Raw genomic sequence first — 22038 nt, forward strand, 5'->3', positions numbered from 1 at the left:
TTGGAGTTCAGGAGATTGTCTTGACCAGGACCACAACCCTACATGCATTGAAGCAACTGCCATGTGATTGGTTGACTAGATAATCGCATTAATGAGAAATAGAACAGGTGTTCCTAATAATTCTTTAGGTGAGTGTATATATATGTATATACACTCACACTGTATATTACAAAAGTGAGTACACCCCTCACATTTTTGTAAATATTTTATTATATCTTTTTATGGCATACCACTGAAGATATTACACTTTGATACAATGTAAAGTAGTCAGTGTACACAGCAGAATTCCAACATGATAACGACCCCAAACATGAGGCGACCACTGCCTTGCTAAAGAAACTGAGGGTAATCTGTGAGCATCTTTGGGGCATCCTCAGACGGAATGTGCAGAAGCGCAAGGTTTCTAACATCCATCCGCTCCGTGTTGTCATCAGGAGTGGAAGAGGATTCTAGTGGCAACCTGTGAAGCTCTAGCGAACTCCATGCCCAAGAGAGTTAAGGCAGTGCTAGAAAATGATATTGACACTTTGGGCACAATTTGGCGGCTTAGACATTAATAGCTGTGTGCCGAGTTATTTTGAGGGCACACCAAATTTATACTGTTATACAAGCTGTACACTGACTACTTTGCATTGTATCAAAGTGTCACATCTTCAGTGTTGTCCCATGAAAAGATATAACATATTTACAAAAATGTGAGGTTGGACTAACTTTTGTGAGATACTGTATATGTATTAGATTTAATAGGAGTTAGCGCCAATGACAAAATTCTCTCCATTATTGCCAGCCACATAAATTAATTCCCCCTATTAGTTCAAGTCACAATTTTGCCTTTAAGTTGAATTATTTATTTTTCCATCTACAGAATTGTATGAGGACTTGTTTTATTTTATTTTTTATTAGAATTTTTTTTTTTTTCAGAATGTGCTGTAGATTTAAGTGGTTCCATTTTAAAGTGTATACAGCTTAAGTAATGCCCCCTATAGTGGCACCAGTATTAAAAATGGCCACAGTTATACTCCTTTTAGTGTCCCAGTATTAAAAATGCCCCCAATAATAATGTTTTTATAGTACTCCTAGTATTAAAAATGTCCCCTTTGTGTCCTTAGAAATGCCACTGTACAGTGTCCCCAGTATTAAAAATGCCCCTAGCACCCCCATTATTGCCCCCTATAGTGCCCCAGTTTTAAAAATACCCTCTATATGCCCCTATAATGCCAACCATATTTTAAAAAAAATGCTCCCAATACTCATAGTAATGCCCTCTAAAGTGCTCTTATGCTCCGCAAGTGAGCAAGTAAAATAAATAAAAAATTGCCCCATTCCACACTGCTATCTGAACTGCTGGCCACAAGCCTCTACCTGCATCCTGGCACAGACGGTCATGATAATGTTATCGAATTGACTGTGTCCTGGTTCAGACAGTCATGGTGGTGTCATCGTGCCACCTGAGACTCAGCGCAGGTTGTCATGATGATGTCACTGATTTGTGACTGCCTGGGTTAGGTACAACCTCACAGGCTTTAGACCAGGCTTAGTGGCCTGTGGCTTATGAGGGTTAAAGCGAACCTTTCACCTGGATTTCACTTAATAAACTATCAAAAGTACCTTATAGATCATCCTCATTGTGTTAGCACGCGGTCTTGTCCCGCTTTTCTGGCATGTATATGCATGGAAAAATCGCTTTATAAAGTACTCTTCTCCAGCTCCACAAGTCACGTTAGAAGTCAAGGGGGTAGCCCTTCCTTCACTCGAGGCTGTAACTCCCCTGCCCTAACCCCGCCTCTATGCAGTCTAATTGACACCCGACTCAGTCGCCGGGACCGCGCTTGTACAGGCGGCGCATGCGCCGTCGGACTCAAGCGCGATCCTGTAACTGAATCGCGCGCGAGGAAGAGAAGACAGGCAGGCATCGGGGACGGCGCATGCGCGATTCAGTTACAGGATCGCGCTTGAGTCCGACGGCGCATGCGCCGCCTGTACAAGCGCGGACCCGGCGACTGAGACGGGTGTCAATTAGACTGCATAGAGGCGGGGTTAGGGCAGGGGAGGTACAGCCCGGAGTGAGTGAAGGGCTACCCCCTTGACTTCTAACGTGACTTGTGGAGCTGGAGAAGAGTACTTTATAAAGCGATTTTTCCATGCATATACACTGCGTGCAGAATTATTAGGCAAATGAGTATTTTGACCACATCATCCTCTTTATGCATGTTGTCTTACTCCAAGCTGTATAGGCTCGAAAGCCTACTACCAATTAAGCATATTAGGTGATGTGCATCTCTGTAATGAGAAGGGGTGTGGTCTAATGACATCAACACCCTATATTAGGTGTGCATAATTATTAGGCAACTTCCTTTCCTTTGGCAAAATGGCTCAGAAAAGTCAAAAATAGTGAGATATCTTGCAGAGGGATGCAGCACTCTTAAAATTGCAAAGCTTCTGAAGCGTGATCATCGAACAATCAAGCGTTTCATTCAAAATAGTCAACAGGGTCGCAAGAAGCGTGTGGAAAAACCAAGGCGCAAAATAACTGCCCATGAACTGAGAAAAGTCAAGCATGCAGCTGCCAAGATGCCACTTGCCACCAGTTTGGCCATATTTCAGAGCTGCAACATCACTGGAGTGCCCAAAAGCACAAGGTGTGCAATACTCAGAGACATGGCCAAGGTAAGAAAGGCTGAAAGACGACCACCACTGAATAAGACACACAAGCTGAAACGTCAAGACTGGGCCAAGAAATATCTCAAGACTGATTTTTCTAAGGTTTTATGGACTGATGAAATGAGAGTGAGTCTTGATGGGCCAGATGGATGGGCCCGTGGCTGGATTGGTAAAGGGCAGAGAGCTCCAGTCCGACTCAGACGCCAGCAAGGTGGAGGTGGAGTACTGGTTTGGGCTGGTATCATCAAAGATGAGCTTGTGGGGCCCTTTTCGGGTTGAGGATGGAGTCAAGCTCAACTCCCAGTCCTACTGCCAGTTTCTGGAAGACACCTTCTTCAAGCAGTGGTACAGGAAGAAGTCTGCATCCTTCAAGAAAAACATGATTTTCATGCAGGACAATGCTCCATCACACGCGTCCAAGTACCCCACAGCGTGGCTGGCAAGAAAGGGTATAAAAGAAGAAAATCTAATGACATGGCCTCCTTGTTCACCTGATCTGAACCCCATTGAGAACCTGTGGTCCATCATCAAATGTGAGATTTACAAGGAGGGAAAACAGTACACCTCTCTGAACAGTGTCTGGGAGGCTGTGGTTGCTGCTGTACGCAATGTTGATGGTGAACAGATCAAAACACTGACAGAATCCATGGATGGCAGGCTTTTGAGTGTCCTTGCAAAGAAAGGTGGCTATATTGGTCACTGATTTGTTTTTGTTTTGTTTTTGAATGTCAGAAATGTATATTTGTGAATGTTGAGATGTTATATTGGTTTCACTGGTAAAAATAAATAATTGAAATGGGTATATATTTGTTTTTTGTTAAGTTGCCTAATAATTATGCACAGTAATAGTCACCTGCACACACAGATATCCCCCTAAAATAGCTAAAACTAAAAACAAACTAAAAACTACTTCCAAAAATATTCAGCTTTGATATTAATGAGATTTTTGGGTTCATTGAGAACATGGTTGTTGTTCAATAATAAAATTAATCCTCAAAAATACAACTTGCCTAATAAGTCTGCACTTCCTGTACATGCCAGAAAAGCGGGACAAGACCGCGTGCTAACACGATGAGGATGATCTATAAGGTACTTTTGATAGTTTATTAAGTGAAATCCCGGTGAAAGGTTCGCTTTAACAGCAAGGCAGGGAACTATTAACTTCTGTATCCTACAGTTGAATTCAGGAGGGCAACCTATGATCACTGGCTGGGGACAGAAATACTGATGTTCCCAGCATTGATTAATGCTAGAAGTGTGAGATTATTATGTCTCCAGCTTGCAGATGTGATGGCATTGACCCACCGGTAATTTTCCCCATAGGGTCCCTGGCCAGTCCACCCCTACATGCTGTAATGCTAGCCTTGACCTTTTAGCCTAATTAGGACATGTAACATACTGTATCAAAGCTAACAAATGCGAATAAGAAATCTATTTGCATAATGCTGTATGATTACTAGAGTAATTTACTAGGATTTAAAAGTAAAAATAATATTATAACAATTTTTTACAGTATAAGCCTAGAATTTTCCAAACAATAGAATATTTTGGGGGAAAATTATCAAAGTCTGGCATTTTATGTTGGTCTTAAAATGTGCTTAACTAATGATGAGGCACATGCCTTGCCATAAATCTTTTCAGATTGACAATGTTGTGCAGCAGAGATATGAAAATGTAAAGACGTATCATTGTAAAACTGCATTTGAACATTTTGGTGGAAAATATTGTAAATGAAATTTAACAACGCGGTCTAGATCAATGTGGACTTCTCAGAGATTTCACTATTTTGACTTTCATTTGTACTTTGTATGTTTTTGTCTCGTATCTTTAGATTGCCAAAGAGATATTTTTCAGGAAATAGAATTTTCTGGGGAAAGTCTTACAAGTGTTATTGCACCTAGTGTGCATATGTGTCAGAAGATTTGTACATTCTACCCAAACTGCTTATTTTTTACCTATGTAACAAAGGACTCAGCAGAAGTAAATAAAAGGTTAGTGGCAATTTTAATGGAGAACCAACAATGGTGGAAGACAAAAGATGCAAAGAGCAATTAATTTCCTAATATATATTTATAATAATTACAGCTCCTATTTTCTGATCCCCGGCATAGATGTAAATTAAAATAAAAAAAACTAAAACTGGCTATCAATGCCATTATAAACAGCTTTCAACATTGGGGTATACTGTGTTCTCTTTCTACAGTATAAACTCTTTTTCATATAATCACTTAACTGGACAAACCCTTTAAGTTTAGCAAAGAAAGCATCACTGAACACATTAGAATTTGTGTATGAACATGCACTGGAAAAATGAGCACTTGTGTTCTGTTTGGTTGATACTGACAACTGCTCATGCATTATTCTTACTATGCTTTAATTAATATTGAGCTATGCAGTTATTGAATGGATCTTCCTCTCATTGTTAAAGGACATATCCAGGTTCCAGATTTTGATGACCAATCTTTGAGATAAGTCATCAATATCAGATTGCTGGGGGTCCAACGCCTGGCATCCCCACTAATTAAATGTTCCCTGCAGCCTCCGGCACTGGAACTACCACTTTAAATGGAGCCAGAAGCACACTCCCTTCAAAGTGTAGTGGCCATGTGGTTTACTGCAGCTCATCTCTAATTCACTTGAATTCCAGAGGATAGGTCATCAATATCTGGAGCCTGGAAAACCCCTTTAAATATTTGGGCAATTGACAAGAATTTGCAATTCCAAAGTTATACGCTGCATAATATTAAATAATAAGCTAACTTATTGTCTTCCCATGAAAAGAGACTACAGAATCAGATATGTAAAAGCTTAGGTATTTGGTTGTAGATTAACTCTCTATGCTATAGGTTGTTAGGATATACAATGTATTGCATGATTATAATACCTGTAATAATTGATTACACCATGTTTGCTTTAGAAATCGCTGTTCCCTAAAGACGTCAAAAACTTCAAAACCAAATGATGTACGTTACATAGACAATGTTGCATCAGGTTTTAGCCTCCTGCCATGTAAAACATCACTGTCAGGTAAAAAAAAAACTATGGAAAAAAAATACAGAACTATAGATGAAGTTGTGAATTGATTGTGTTATTAATTCTATTTCCTCGCTGTAGTATGTCCATTACCAGTCCTAAATGATACCGTCTTTCTTGGCACTGACCTTCATGTTGGGGAAGTTAACGGGGAGAAAGATTGTCAGCAACTCTGCACAAATAACATCCGATGCCAGTTCTTTACCTACAGACCTCATGAATGCAACCAGAAGAAGTAAGGTTATAGGCCAATCCCTATATACTCTGTACAATATGGGTTGTTGGGGTTGTAATTAGTGTTGATTGAGCACCATAGTGCTTGGGTGCTCGGGCCGGACACATTGGGATGCTCGGTTGCTCTACCGAACACTCAAGTGTAATGGAAGTCAATGGGAGAACCCGAGCATTAAACCAGGCACCCCCTGCTCTGAAGAGGGGAGGGTGCCTGGTTCATAGGAAAAGGTAAGAAATTAATGGAAACACCACCGAAATGGTTCGTGAACAGCATAGGGAGGATGTCTGGATGCATCTTGTAATCCCAGGTCCATGCTGGGAACGATGCTGTCCGAGTAGTACGCCACTTTTATAGATGCTCACAAAACCGAAGATAAAATCGATTTTAGAGGAAACATTGTTAGGAAACATTATTTCCTGTATAGTTACTTGTATATAAAGTGCAAGTGCTGCCAAAAATTACAAGGAGCCGACACTCCAAAACACCCTTTGTTACACATAAAGGAAGGCATCATACACAGCCTTGAAAAATTATGATTGATGGCCTGCTGGTGACCCTCAAAAACATTTGGAGCAAGCGCCTGCTGATCTGACCATCTAAAACATTATGGGGGAGGGCCTGCTGCTGCTTTGGTGACTCTAGATAACCTGGGGCCGATCGTACGTCCCCGTAACGGCGACGATCCATTCGGATGTCTGCCCTATCAACTTTCGATGTTATTTTCAGCGCCAACCATGGTGACCACGGGTAAGGGGGAATCAGTGTTCGATTCCAGAGAGGGAGCCTGAGAAACGGCTACAGCTACCACTTCCAAGCAAGGCAGCGTGTGCGCAAATTACCTATTAGGTATAATTAGGTGAGGGCCTGCAGGTGAGCTGACCCTGTAAAATATTGTGAGGGTCTGCTGGTGAGCTGACCCTCTAAAACATTATATGCGAGAGCCTGCAGATGATCTAACCCTCTAAAAAATTATATGCGAGGGCCTGCTGCTGAGCTGACCCTCTAAAACATTATGGTTGAGGGCCTGCTGCTGAGCTAACCATTTAAAAAATTATGGGAGAGTGCCTTCTGCTTAGCTGACCATTAAAAATATTTACAGTGTTCAAAGCAAGCCGGGTCGCCAGAATACTTCAGCTAGGAATAATAGAATAGGACTCCGGTTCTATTTTGTTGGTTTTCGGAACTGGGGACATGATTAAAAGGGACGGCTGGGGGCATCCGTATTGCACCGCTAGAGGTAAAATTCTTGGAACGGCGCAAGACTAACCAAAGCGAAAGCATTTGCAAAGAATGTTTTCATTAATCAAAAACGAAAGTCGAAGGTTCGAAGACGATCAGATAACGTCATAGTTCCGACCATAAACGTTGACGACCGGCGATCTGGCGGCGTTATGCCCATGACCCGCCGAGCTGCTTCTGGGAAACCAAAGTCTTTGGGTTCTGGGGAGGTATAGTTTCAAAGCTGACAAAGTACACTGTATGTCACAGATAAATTTTTGAAGCGCACATGTTACACTGCAGATGTGGCCCTGGTAAGGTCACTGTCAGAAGCAGACACTGTCTACAGGAAAGATTACAATCTATGTCACAGACAAATTTTTGAAGCGCAAATGTTACACTGCAGATGTGGCACTGGTAAGGTCATTGTCAGAAGCGCACACCGTCTACGGAAAAATTGCATTGTATGTCACAGATATATTTTTGAAGCGCACACGTTACACTGCAGATGTGGCCCTGGTATGGTCACTGTCAGAAGCGGACACAGTCTACGGAAAAATTACATTTTATGTCACAGATAAATTTTTGAAGCGCACACGTTACACTGCAGATGTGGCCCTGGTATGGTCACTGTCAGAAGCGGACACCGTCTATGGAAAAATTACATTGTATGTCACAGATACATTTTTGAAGCGCACACGTTACAATGCAAATGTGGCCCTGGTAAGGTCACTGTCAGAAGTGGACACCGTCTACGGAAAAATTACATGTATGTAACAAATTTTTTTTTGAAGCGCACACGTTACACTGCAGATGTGGCCCTGGTATGGTCACTGTCAGAAGCAGACACCGTCTAAGAAAAAATTACATTGTATGTCACAGATAAATTTTTTAAGCGCACAAGTTACACTGCAGATGTGGCCCTGGTAAGGTCAATGTCAGAAGAGGACACCGTCTACAGAAAAATGACATTGTATGTCACAGATAAATTTTTTAAGCGCACAAGTTACACTGCAGATGTGGCCCTGGTAAGGTCAATGTCAGAAGAGGACACCGTCTACAGAAAAATGACATTGTATGTCACAGATACATTTTTGAAGCGCACACATTACACTGCAGATGTGGCCCTGGTAAGGTCACTGTCAGAAGCGGACATCATCTACGGAAAAATTACATTGTATGTCACAGATAAATTTTTGGAAGCGCACACGTTACACTGCAGATGTGGCCCTGGTAAGGTCACTGTCAGAAGCAGACACTGTCTACGGAAAAATTACAGTGTATGTCACAATTTTTTTTGAAGTGCACACATTACACTGCAGATGTGGCCCTGGTAAGGTTACTGTCAGAAGCGGACACCGTCTATGGAAAAATGACATTGTATGTCACAGATACATTTTGGAGCGCACACGTTACACTGCAGATGTGGCCCTGGTAAAGTCACTGTCAGAAGTGGACACCATCTACAGAAAAATTGCATTGTATGTCACAGATAAATTTTGGAGCGCAAACGTTACACTGCAGAGGTGACCCTGGTAAGGTCACTGTCAGAAATGGACACCATCTACGGAAAAATTACATTGTATTTCACAGGTAAATTTTTGAAGCGCACACGTTACACTGCAGATGTGGCCCTGGTAAGGTCACTGTCAGAAGCGGATACCATCTGCGGAAAAATTACATTGTTTGTCACAGATAAATTTGTGAGCGCACATGTTACACTCCAGATGTGGCCCTGGTAAGGTCACTGTCAGAAGCAGACACCGTTTATGGAAAAATGACATTGTATATCACAGATAAATTTTTGAAGCGCACACGTTACACTGCAGATGTGGCCCTGGTATGGTCACTGTCAGAAGTGGACACAGTCTCCGGAAAAATTACAGTGTATGCCAGAGAATTTTTTTTGAAGTGCACACATTACACTGCATATGTGGCCCTGGTAAGGTTACTGTCAGAAGCGGACACCGTCTATGGAAAAATGACATTGTATGTCACAGATACATTTTGGAGCGCACACGTTACACTGCAGATGTGGCCCTGGTAAAGTCACTGTCAGAAGTGGACACCATCTACAGAAAAATTGCATTGTATGTCACAGATAAATTTTGGAGCGCACACGTTACACTGCAGAGGTGACCCTGGTAAGGTCACTGTCAGAAGTGGACACCGTCTACGGAAAAATTACATTGTATTTCACAGGTAAATTTTTGAAGCGCACACGTTACACTGCAGATGTGGCCCTGGTATGGTCACTGTCAGAAGCGGACAACGTCTACAAAAAAATTACAATGTATGTTATATAAAATTTTTGGAAGCGCACACGTTACACTGCAGATGTGGCCCTGGTAAGGTCACTGTCAGAAGCAGACACCGTTTATGGAAAAATGACATTGTATATCACAGATAAATTTTTGAAGCGCACACGTTACACTGCAGATGTGGCCCTGGTAAGGTCACTGTCAGAAGCGGATACCATCTGCGGAAAAATTACATTGTTTGTCACAGATAAATTTGTGAGCGCACATGTTACACTCCAGATGTGGCCCTGGTAAGGTCACTGTCAGAAGCAGACACCGTTTATGGAAAAATGACATTGTATATCACAGATAAATTTTTGAAGCGCACACGTTACACTGCAGATGTGGCCCTGGTATGGTCACTGTCAGAAGTGGACACAGTCTCCGGAAAAATTACAGTGTATGCCAGAGAATTTTTTTTGAAGTGCACACATTACACTGCATATGTGGCCCTGGTAAGGTTACTGTCAGAAGCGGACACCGTCTATGGAAAAATTACATTGTATGTCACAGATACATTTTGGAGCGCACACGTTACACTGCAGATGTGGCCCTGGTAAAGTCACTGTCAGAAGTGGACACCATCTACAGAAAAATTGCATTGTATGTCACAGATAAATTTTGGAGCGCACACGTTACACTGCAGAGGTGACCCTGGTAAGGTCACTGTCAGAAGTGGACACCGTCTACGGAAAAATTACATTGTATTTCACAGGTAAATTTTTGAAGCGCACACGTTACACTGCAGATGTGGCCCTGGTATGGTCACTGTCAGAAGCGGACAACGTCTACAAAAAAATTACAATGTATGTTATATAAAATTTTTGGAAGCGCACACGTTACACTGCAGATGTGGCCCTGGTAAGGTCACTGTCAGAAGCAGACACCGTTTATGGAAAAATGACATTGTATATCACAGATAAATTTTTGAAGCGCACACGTTACACTGCAGATGTGGCCCTGGTAAGGTCACTGTCAGAAGCGGATACCATCTGCGGAAAAATTACATTGTTTGTCACAGATAAATTTGTGAGCGCACATGTTACACTCCAGATGTGGCCCTAGTAAGGTCACTGTCAGAAGCAGACACCGTTTATGGAAAAATGACATTGTATATCACAGATAAATTTTTGAAGCGCACACGTTACACTGCAGATGTGGCCCTGGTATGGTCACTGTCAGAAGTGGACACAGTCTCCGGAAAAATTACAGTGTATGCCAGAGAATTTTTTTTGAAGTGCACACATTACACTGCATATGTGGCCCTGGTAAGGTTACTGTCAGAAGCGGACACCGTCTATGGAAAAATTACATTGTATGTCACAGATACATTTTGGAGCGCACACGTTACACTGCAGATGTGGCCCTGGTAAAGTCACTGTCAGAAGTGGACACCATCTACAGAAAAATTGCATTGTATGTCACAGATAAATTTTGGAGCGCACACGTTACACTGCAGAGGTGACCCTGGTAAGGTCACTGTCAGAAGTGGACACCGTCTACGGAAAAAATTACATTGTATTTCACAGGTAAATTTTTGAAGCGCACACGTTACACTGCAGATGTGGCCCTGGTATGGTCACTGTCAGAAGCGGACAACGTCTACAAAAAAATTACAATGTATGTTATATAAAATTTTTGGAAGCGCACACGTTACACTGCAGATGTGGCCCTGGTAAGGTCACTGTCAGAAGCAGACACCGTTTATGGAAAAATGACATTGTATATCACAGATAAATTTTTGAAGCGCACACGTTACACTGCAGATGTGGCCCTGGTAAGGTCACTGTCAGAAGCAGACACTGTCTACGGAGAAATTACAATGTATGTCACAGATACATTTTTGAAGCGCACACGTTACACTGCAGATGTGGCCCTGGTATGGTCACTGTCAGAAGCGGACAACGTCTACAAAAAAATTACAATGTATGTCATATAAAATTTTTGGAAGCGCACACGTTACACTGCAGATGTGGCCCTGGTAAGGTCACTGTCAGAAGCGGATACCATCTGCGGAAAAATTACATTGTTTGTCACAGATAAATTTGTGAGCGCACATGTTACACTCCAGATGTGGCCCTGGTAAGGTCACTGTCAGAAGCAGACACCGTTTATGGAAAAATGACATTGTATATCACAGATAAATTTTTGAAGCGCACACGTTACACTGCAGATGTGGCCCTGGTATGGTCACTGTCAGAAGTGGACACAGTCTCCGGAAAAATTACAGTGTATGCCAGAGAATTTTTTTTGAAGTGCACACATTACACTGCATATGTGGCCCTGGTAAGGTTACTGTCAGAAGCGGACACCGTCTATGGAAAAATTACATTGTATGTCACAGATACATTTTGGAGCGCACACGTTACACTGCAGATGTGGCCCTGGTAAAGTCACTGTCAGAAGTGGACACCATCTACAGAAAAATTGCATTGTATGTCACAGATAAATTTTGGAGCGCACACGTTACACTGCAGAGGTGACCCTGGTAAGGTCACTGTCAGAAGTGGACACCGTCTACGGAAAAATTACATTGTATTTCACAGGTAAATTTTTGAAGCGCACACGTTACACTGCAGATGTGGCCCTGGTATGGTCACTGTCAGAAGCGGATAACGTCTACAAAAAAATTACAATGTATGTTATATAAAATTTTTGGAAGCGCACACGTTACACTGCAGATGTGGCCCTGGTAAGGTCACTGTCAGAAGCAGACACCGTTTATGGAAAAATGACATTGTATATCACAGATAAATTTTTGAAGCGCACACGTTACACTGCAGATGTGGCCCTGGTAAGGTCACTGTCAGAAGCAGACACTGTCTACGGAGAAATTACAATGTATGTCACAGATAAATTTTTGAAGCGCACACGTTACACTGCAGATGTGGCCCTGGTATGGTCACTGTCAGAAGCGGACAACGTCTACAAAAAAATTACAATGTATGTCATATAAAATTTTTGGAAGCGCACACGTTACACTGCAGATGTGGCCCTGGTAAGGTCACTGTCAGAAGCGGATACCATCTGCGGAAAAATTACATTGTTTGTCACAGATAAATTTGTGAGCGCACATGTTACACTCCAGATGTGGCCCTGGTAAGGTCACTGTCAGAAGCAGACACCGTTTATGGAAAAATGACATTGTATATCACAGATAAATTTTTGAAGCGCACACGTTACACTGCAGATGTGGCCCTGGTATGGTCACTGTCAGAAGTGGACACAGTCTCCGGAAAAATTACAGTGTATGCCAGAGAATTTTTTTTGAAGTGCACACATTACACTGCATATGTGGCCCTGGTAAGGTTACTGTCAGAAGCGGACACCGTCTATGGAAAAATTACATTGTATGTCACAGATACATTTTGGAGCGCACACGTTACACTGCAGATGTGGCCCTGGTAAAGTCACTGTCAGAAGTGGACACCATCTACAGAAAAATTGCATTGTATGTCACAGATAAATTTTGGAGCGCACACGTTACACTGCAGAGGTGACCCTGGTAAGGTCACTGTCAGAAGCGGACACCGTCTATGGAAAAATTACATTGTATTTCACAGGTAAATTTTTGAAGCACACACTTTACACTGCAGATGTGGCCCTGGTATGGTCACTGTCAGAAACAGACACGGTCTAAGATAAAATTACATTGTATGTCACAGATAAATTTTTCAAGCTCACATGTTACACTGCAGATGTGGCCCGGGTAAGGTCACTGTCAGAAGCTTACACCGTCTAAGGAAAAAGTACAATGTATGCCACAGAAATTTATTTTAAGTGCACACGTTACACTGCAGATGTGGCCCTGGTAAGGTCACTGTCAGAAGCGGACAACGTCTAAGGAAAACGTACACTGGATATCACTGATATTTTAGAAATGTGCACACTTTACACTGGAGATGTGGCTCAGCTAATCTCACTGTCCCTCAGTGGACACCGTCTATTGAAAAAGTACACTGGATGTCACAGATATTTTTGGGATGCGCACACTTTACACTTGAGATGTGGCACAGCTAATCTCACTGCCCGCAGCTGACACCATCTATTGAAAAAGTACAATGGGTGTCACAGATATTTTTTGGATGCGCACACTTTACACTGGAGATGTGGCTAGGATAATTTAACTGTCCGCAGCTGACACCGTCTACGGAAAATGTACACTGGATGTCGTTGATATTTTAGAGATGCGCACACTTTACACTGGAGATGTGGCACGGATAATTTAGCTGTCCGCAGCGGACACTGTCTTCGGAAACAGTACACTGGATGTCACCGATATTTTTTGGATGTGCACACTTTACACTGGAGATGTGGCGCAGCTAATCTCACTGTCTGCAGTGGACACCGTCTATTAAAAAACTACACTGGATGTCACAGATATTTTTTGGATGCGCACACTTTACACTGGAGATGTGGCACGAATAGTTTTTTGTATAAAAATCTTCCTATTACACTCCCTACACTGTCTGTCCCTTCCTATGCACAGCTCTCCCTAACACTGATCAATTTGGCGCTGGTTGCGCTTCAAACATATATTGCTGCTGTCACACACAATAGTCCTTACACTTTACAGTGGAGATGTAGCATGGATAATTTAACTGTCCGCAGCGGACACCATCTATGGAAAAAGTACACTGGATGTCACTGATATTTTAGGATGCGCTAATCTCACTGTCCGCAGCGGACACCATCTATTGAAAAAGTACACTGCATGTCACAGATATTTTTTGGATGCGCACACTTTACACTGGAGATGTGGCACGAATAGTTTTTTGTATAAAAATCTTCCTATTACACTCCCTACACTGTCTGTCCCTTCCTATGCACAGCTCTCCCTAACACTGATCAATTTGGCGCTGGTTGCGCTTCAAACATATATTGCTGCTGTCACACACAATAGTCCTTACAAGGACTTTTGGGTCTCTGAAACGTCTCTGAAAAAAATGTTCAGTCACACTCCCTACACTCTCTGTCCCTTCCTATGCTCAGCTCTCCCTGACGAATGAGCCGAACATGTGTCATCGGGTGCTATATAGCACCCGATGACGCATTCCAGCCAGCCAATCACTGTAATGCCAGTAGCCAACATGACTACTGGCATTACAGTGAGGACAGTACTTACCTGCACGTTTATTGGCTGCATAGCAGCCAAGAAACGTGCGGGGAGGAGACTCGAGCATGGTGCTCGAGCACATGTGGTACTCGGCCGAGTACCACCATGTGCCGAGCATCAAGATGCTCAAGCCGAATAGGTGTTCGGCCGAGCATGCTCGATCATCACTAGTTGTAATTCATCAATATATAAGCATCCAATTGTCCATTTCTTTAATTTGAGGTATGTCATAGTATTTAATTTATTTAGTCATATGGGCATGTATAATAGCATTTGTGCAAATGGACACCATCATATAAATGGATTTGTTCTTCTACAGGTGCAAATGCTACTTGAGGATGTCATCCAATGGCCTGCCAACTGCTATAGAACATGGGAAAGGAGGGACTTCAGGGTTCTCTCTGAGAGTCTGTAAAACTAAAACAGTTGGAGGTAAAGGGAGTATATTCTATAAGAAAATATGAATTCAGCTCTATATACACGCACCTTCTGCCATATATTATTGCATTCATTTTCTGTAAACTTTGAAAGTCTTTATTTCTGCATCCTACATCTAAATTTTCAAAATGTCTTTGTTTTGTTTTTTTCATGTATAATTTAATTCCAGCTTTCATTACTAACATCTGAGGTGCATGTACAGCTGATGCTGGTTCTTTAAAGATTGTGCCCATTCCAGAGCGGGTTGAACATAATAGTCACTGGGATTCTGCTGTTTCACAAAGCAGAAACCTGGGGCTAATGTTTGAGATTGGCAATAATGCAGAATATTAAGAAAAGTAATAATAAAAAATATAAAAATTCAAATCACCCCCTTTCCCCATAATAAAAATAAATACACAATTAAAAATAAATATCAATTGCACCATCGCATCCCAAAACACCTGTACTATTAAAATGTGAATGTATTTATCCTGTACCGTGAATGTAGTTATTTTTTTGGTTTCACCTCCCCAAAAAAATTACCAAAAAGAAATGATCAAAAAAGCTTACACACTCACCACACACTGAAAACTACACATCTCCCCACAACAAAATGAGCTCTCACACAGCTCCATAGACGGAAATATAAAAAAGTTATAGGGGTTAGAATATGGTGATGCATGCTAAAGTTTTAATTTTTTTAGTATTAAAACAAAAGAAAAACTATAGAAATATAGTATTGTTTAAATTGTACTGAGCAATAAAGAGAACTGGTCAGTTTTACTGCATAGGGAACACTGTAAAAATAGAAAATAAAACTGTGGCAGATTTACTTTTTTTCCAATTACACTCCATTTGGATTTTTCCAGCTTCCCACTATATCATATGCATAAAAATGGCACCAATAGAAAGTACAACTTGTCCTGCAAAAAACAAAACAGCATATATATGTGATTACTAAAAGACACAAGGTATAGCAGCAATCTATCTGTGTGTATTAACAAGAAATTTAGTGTCAAGCCTCAATCGTCGGTTTATGTACTGTATATTCAGTTTCCACACGGCTGGAATTTTATTATTTTTTTTGATTGTTAAATGTAATTAAACCAGTATATATATGTGACTACTACAAGAAACAAGGCATAGCAGCAAACCTACCTGTGCGTAATTAAGCGTCAAGCCTCAATCATCCATTTGCTTATATTCCGTCATAATAGAAGTCTATGGCCTGCACACTTTTGCATTATTTTTTCCCAAGGTATAAGTTAAAAATGGGACAAATCATGATGCAAATAGTCCCCTAAAATGTGCCTCAAACATATAAAGACAAAAAATAATAATAAATGAAACTTACTCATTACTTTTTACTCATTTCCAGGATGTGGTAAACCTGTTGATCAGGATAGCAGAATTGTAGGTGGCAGTAACAGCTCTCTTGGAGAATGGCCATGGCAAGTGAGCATGCATCTTAAATTATCCTCTAACAGACATGTGTGTGGTGGATCCCTTATCAGTAACCAATGGATTCTCACTGCAGCCCACTGTGTTGTCCAGTAAGTATGCAAAAGTATACCTTCAAATCTGAAAATCATTTCTAGGCTAAAAATGTTATCATGAAAAACGGTTACATTTATTTTTATAGGGTTTGGAGCTTAGTTTTTCTGTCACAAAGCTCCACATCACCTCCTTTCCTTTAAGGCTCATGCACAGAATGAAGTCTCTCTGTTTCCCAGTTGCATCCAAAAAAAAAAAAAAAAACTGAAGGAATCTCCTTTGTCTCACCAATTATCTCACATTCAGCTTGTTATCCTCTGCTCCACTCTACTTAAAAATCTGTATAGTCACCTCCTCCCATGACGCACATTTGCAAAGGCATCTATAGTAATTATATAATTTTAAGGCCTTTCTTAAAAATTCGGCTAGGCTGCTTCACTGAAACTTACAAAAAAATTTGCTTTTCATTGTAAGTAGCGGGCGCAATGACGGGGAACAGTGATTGCACTGCCCCCCGTTATTGAACCCCTCAGGTGCCATGTTCAGCACTTATCACGGAATCTGAGATTAATATTGAGGCCTTTCATGGATTAATAATTCAAAAATTAAAATTGTACTTACCCATATCCTTTTGAGCATGAAGAGGCCATCAAGGACATCTTGCTTGAAAATCCAGAGCGAAATCACGGGCGGTGCATGTTGACTTCATCATACTGGCCAGGGTGGTGACATCATACGTCACCGCGCACAAGGTTTTGTGCAGCCTCTTCGCGCTCAATGGATGAGGTGAGTATGATTTATTTTTATTTTTAACATTTCAGGTAAAACTAATTCGTTACCACGAAGCACGAGGAAATTCGGCTTTGCGGCAAATAAAATTTTCTCTGAAATTCGGATCAAAGTTCACTTTGGATATTTCAATTCGCTTAACGCTAGAAGAGTTGAGCGGACACCTGGATGTTCGGGTTCGACGGGTTCGGCCGAACTTCAGAAAAAAGTTCGCGTTTGGGACCCGAACTTGACCCGAACTTGACCCCGAACCCCATTGAAGACAGTAAGGACCCGAACTTTGAGCACTAAAATGGCTGTAAAAATGTCATGGAAAGGGCTAGAGGGCTGCAAATGGCGTCAAAATGTGGTTAAGAGAATGGCAAGTGCAAATGTGGATAGGGAAATTACTTTAAATAACATAAAATACGTAAAAATAAAAAAATTATAATCTTGATCTAGGAGGACCAGGTCCATATGGAGTAGGAGGTTGAGGAGGCAGTGGATGTGGCGGTGTAGGTGGAAGCGGCAGTGGATGAGGAGGTAGCCTACACTGGTTTTTGGTTTTAAATTTTATTTTTAAAATTAGGGTACACCCCAAAACATTGGGAAATATAACCTGTGATAACCCCCTCCAGTCATGTTAAACACACGGTCAGACAATACACTGGCTGCAGGGCAGGCCAGCACCTCCAAGGGGTAAAGGGCAAGCTCAGGCCATGTGCCCAATTTGGAGACCAAGAAGTTGCAGGGGCTGACCCATGTCAGTCAGTTCGTGTAGGTGTGTGCACACTTACTGCCCCACCATGTCGCACGTCCTCGTGATGTTCACGATCCAATTTGATATCTGCTCTATCAACTTTCGATGTTCTTTTATGCGCCTACCATGGTGATCACAGGTGGCAGGGAATCAGGGTTTCAGGCTAGAGAGGGAGCGTGAGAAAGAGAGACCACATCCAAGGGAGGATTCATTTTTTCAAATTTAAAATTAGAGTTGAAATATGGGAGAAATTATTAAAGGATAAAAGTGTGACAACTTTTCAAAGTTTAAGGATTGAATGAAAGGATGTGGTGCGCATTAATTACTGAATAATATATTACATTTTATTCCCTGTCACCTATGCATAGCAGGTGTTTATTCACGTCTAAAATTGTATAATGTCAACCCAAGAATGTAAAAGAAATATTATTGAAATTTGTTAAGCTGTCAACTAGGTAAGAGGAGGGGTATATTACACCCAAAAATTGGTTAATTTCACCAAAAAATGTAACTGACAATTTGTTTTTTTCCGGTCTACTAGGTATAGGAGTGGTACATCACACCCAAAAATTTGTGAATTTCGCCAGAACATATAACTGACAAAAATTTTTTTGTTTAACCTGTCTACTAGGTTCAGCAGTGGTACTATACACCCCAAAATTTGTCAATTTCACCATAAAATTGAAACTGAAAAAATATATATATTTTTTAACCGGCCTACTAGGTATAGCAGTGGTAGAATACACCCAAAAAATTGTTAATTTCACCATAAAATGTAACTGACAAATTATTTTTATTTTTTACCGGTCCACTAGGTATAGCAGTGGTACTATACACACCAAAATTGGTGAATTTCACCCTAAAAGGTAAATGACAATTTATTTTTTTTCTAACCGGCCTACTAGGTATAGCAGTGGTACTATACACCCAAAAATTGGTTAATTTCACCTGAAAAAGTAAATTACAATTTTTTGTTTTTGTTTAACCTGTCTACTAGGTACAGCAGTGGTACTATACACCCAAAAATGTGTTAATTTCACCATAAAATGTAACTGACAATTATTTTTTTTAACCGGTCTACTAGGTATAGCAGTGGTACTATACACACCAAAATTGGTGAATTTCACCCTAAAATGTAAATGACAATTTTTTATTTTTTTTAACCGGCCTACTAGGTATAGCAGTGGTACTATACACCCAAAAATTGGTTAATTTCACCCGAAAAAGTAAATGACAATTTTTTTTTTTGTTTAACCTGTCTACTAGGTATGGCAGTGGTACTATACAAGCAAAAATTTGTTAATTTCACCATAAAATGTAACTTACAATTTTTTTTTTACCGGTCCACTAGGTATAGCAGTGGTACTATACAGCCAAAAATTGGTGAATATCACCCGAAAATGTAAATGACAAAGTAGTGAAATGATATAAAATAAGACACATAAAAAAAAAATATGGATTTATGAGGTGGAGTTCCATATGGAGTAGGAGTTGGAGGAGGCGGTGGACGTAGCGGAGTAGGTGGATGCGGCGGTGGAGGAGGACGAAATAGCTAACACAGGTCTTTGGTTTTAATTTAATTTTGTAAAATTAAGGTACACTCCAAAATAGTGTGAAATATCCAAAATACAAAAATGAGCAATTGCGCTGAAGTATAACAATGGTTGCTTAGTGCCGGTATACATGTCTATTCTGCACAAGGTACGGACAAGTCCTGAGGGATCCATGCCTGGTTAATTTTAATAAACGTGAGCTTGTCCACATTGGCTGTGGACAGGCGGCTGCGCTTGTCTGTGATGACGCCCCCTGCCATGCTAAACACACGTTCAGATCAGGGCCGGACTGGGACAAAAAATAGGCCCGGGCATTTTTGACTGAGCAGCCCAATCACATGACCCCCAACCGGCCCCACCCCCTTGCAGTCTAGGGGCGGAGCCAAAACCGGAAGCACAATTGAGGGGCAGGGCCAGCTACCAGTAAGATAGGAAGGCTTCAGCCAACACACAAGCTTTGCAACAACCAACATACAGACCTTGCAATAATATAGGAAGCTACAGAAAAGTCTTATATTATCCTCAGTGGATCTCAACCTCCCCATTCTCCGGGAATAGCGGCCGTGCCCGGCCGAACACAATCAGGCTAACCAGGGGTCAAGTCCTGGGAAAAAAAGTGTGGGAACTCACCCAAGTGCCTCCGCGTGATGTCACAGCGCGCAGCGTTCGCAAAGGGCAGGGGAGGTCGGCTGGAGCTCACCGGCCCATAAGACGCACCTAGGTTTTAGAGGGGGACAATAAGAAAAAAATATTTTTCATTACACCTCAGGTCAGACCACCAATCAGACCCCCAATGTTAATCAGACCTCAGCTAACAGCCCCAATAAGATCCCCAATGTTCAGGGCCGCTGATAGAAATCATGGGGCCCCGTACAGCATACATGACGGGGCCCCCTTCAGCTCCACCCCCTGATCCCTCCTTCAGCCACACCCCTGGCCCCGCCCTTTGCCCCTCCTTAGACGCCGCCTTGAAACAACATGCAGATTTGTCTACAAGTGATATTTATTTTTCTCCAGCCAGTTATAAGTTTTATTATCCAAAAAAAACATAAGTAATGTGGATGACACTTATGGGGGGATCTGTGGATGACACTTATGGGGGGATCTGTGGATGACACTTATGGGGGGGGGTCTGTGGATGACACTTATGGGGGGGGGTCTGTGGATGACACTTATGGGGGGTCGTCTGTGAATGGCGCTGTTATGGAGGGGATCTGTGAATGGCACTGTTATGGAGGGGATCTGTGAATGGCACTTTTATGGAGGGGATCTGTGGATGGCACTGTTATGGAGGGGATCTGTGGATGGCACTGTTATGGAGGGGATCTGTGGATGGCACTGTTATGGAGGGGATCTGTGGATGGCACTGTTATGGAGGGGATCTGTGGATGGCACTGTTATGGAGGGGATCTGTGGATGGCACTGTTATGGAGAGGATCTGTGGATGGCACTGTTATGGAGGGGATCTGTGGATGGCACTGTTATGGGGGGATCTGTGGATGGCACTGTTATAGAGGGGGATCTGTGGATGACACATACCGTATATAGCATCTTATGCTATGTGTCATCCACAGATACCCCTCCATAACAGTGCCATTCACAGATACCCTCCATAACAGTGCCATCCACAGATCCCCCCCATAACAGTCATCCACAGATCCCCCCATAACAGTGTCATCCACAGATCCCCCCATAACAGTGTCATCCACAGATCCCCCCCATAACAGTGTCATCCACAGATCCCCCTCCATAATGGTGCCATCCACAGATCCCCCCCATAAGTGTCATCCACAGACCCCCCGGCCCCCCCCATAAGTGTCATCCACATGACAGACCCCCCCCCCATAACAGTGCCATCCACGGATCCCCCGCCCTCCCTATAACAGTGCCGTCATGACGTCATCCATATAGATCCCCCCCCGCCACTCACAGTAGTATACATTAATAAATCGGTGCAGCCGTGCAGGCTGCAGACAGTAACTTTAATTTTAGCACAGGCACAGCGCTCATCTCTTTACTAAAATACTACCTTACATTCAGCTCCTGCCTCCTCCCTCCACCCTCCAGCCTCCAGTAACAAGTGCGGGCGGCAGCGCTCACTCACTGACGTCACGCACCTGCGCCGCCTAGTGGGAGGAGCAGGCGTGTGACGTCAGTGAGTGAGCGCCGCCCCACACTGCCTGCTGTTACTGGAGCCAGCCCACTGACAGCAAAAAAATTAAAATGGCTCGGGAGTCGGCAGCCCGGGCCCCCCTGCCAGCCGGGCCCGGTACAACTGGGCCAGCTGTACTGGCCTATCAGCGGCCCTGCCAATGTTAATAAAACCCCAATAAGACCTCAGATCAGACGCCAATATGAATGACCCCCAATCAGACCTCAGATAACAGCCCCATGCCTCATAGCAGCCCCCAGTGCCTCTCCATCAGCCCCCCTGTGCCTCTCATCAGCCCCCCTGTGCCTCTCATCAGCCCCCCTGTGCC

At 42.4% G+C, this 22038-nt stretch overlaps 1 protein-coding gene across 1 annotated transcript in view; it reads left to right on the forward strand.

The window, feature by feature from the left end:
• Positions 1–22038, forward strand: part of KLKB1 (kallikrein B1) — a 130058-nt gene that overhangs the window by 38068 nt on the left and 69952 nt on the right. Inside the window, exons 7-11 of the mRNA XM_040418761.1 lie at positions 4493–4652; positions 5579–5688; positions 5776–5929; positions 14883–14995; positions 16362–16536. Of these exons, the coding sequence (XP_040274695.1) occupies positions 4493–4652; positions 5579–5688; positions 5776–5929; positions 14883–14995; positions 16362–16536 (712 nt within the window). The remainder of the gene's footprint in view (positions 1–4492; positions 4653–5578; positions 5689–5775; positions 5930–14882; positions 14996–16361; positions 16537–22038) is intronic.

Source organism: Bufo bufo, chromosome 2, assembly GCF_905171765.1.
Source record: "Bufo bufo chromosome 2, aBufBuf1.1, whole genome shotgun sequence".
Lineage (NCBI taxonomy): Eukaryota > Metazoa > Chordata > Amphibia > Anura > Bufonidae > Bufo > Bufo bufo.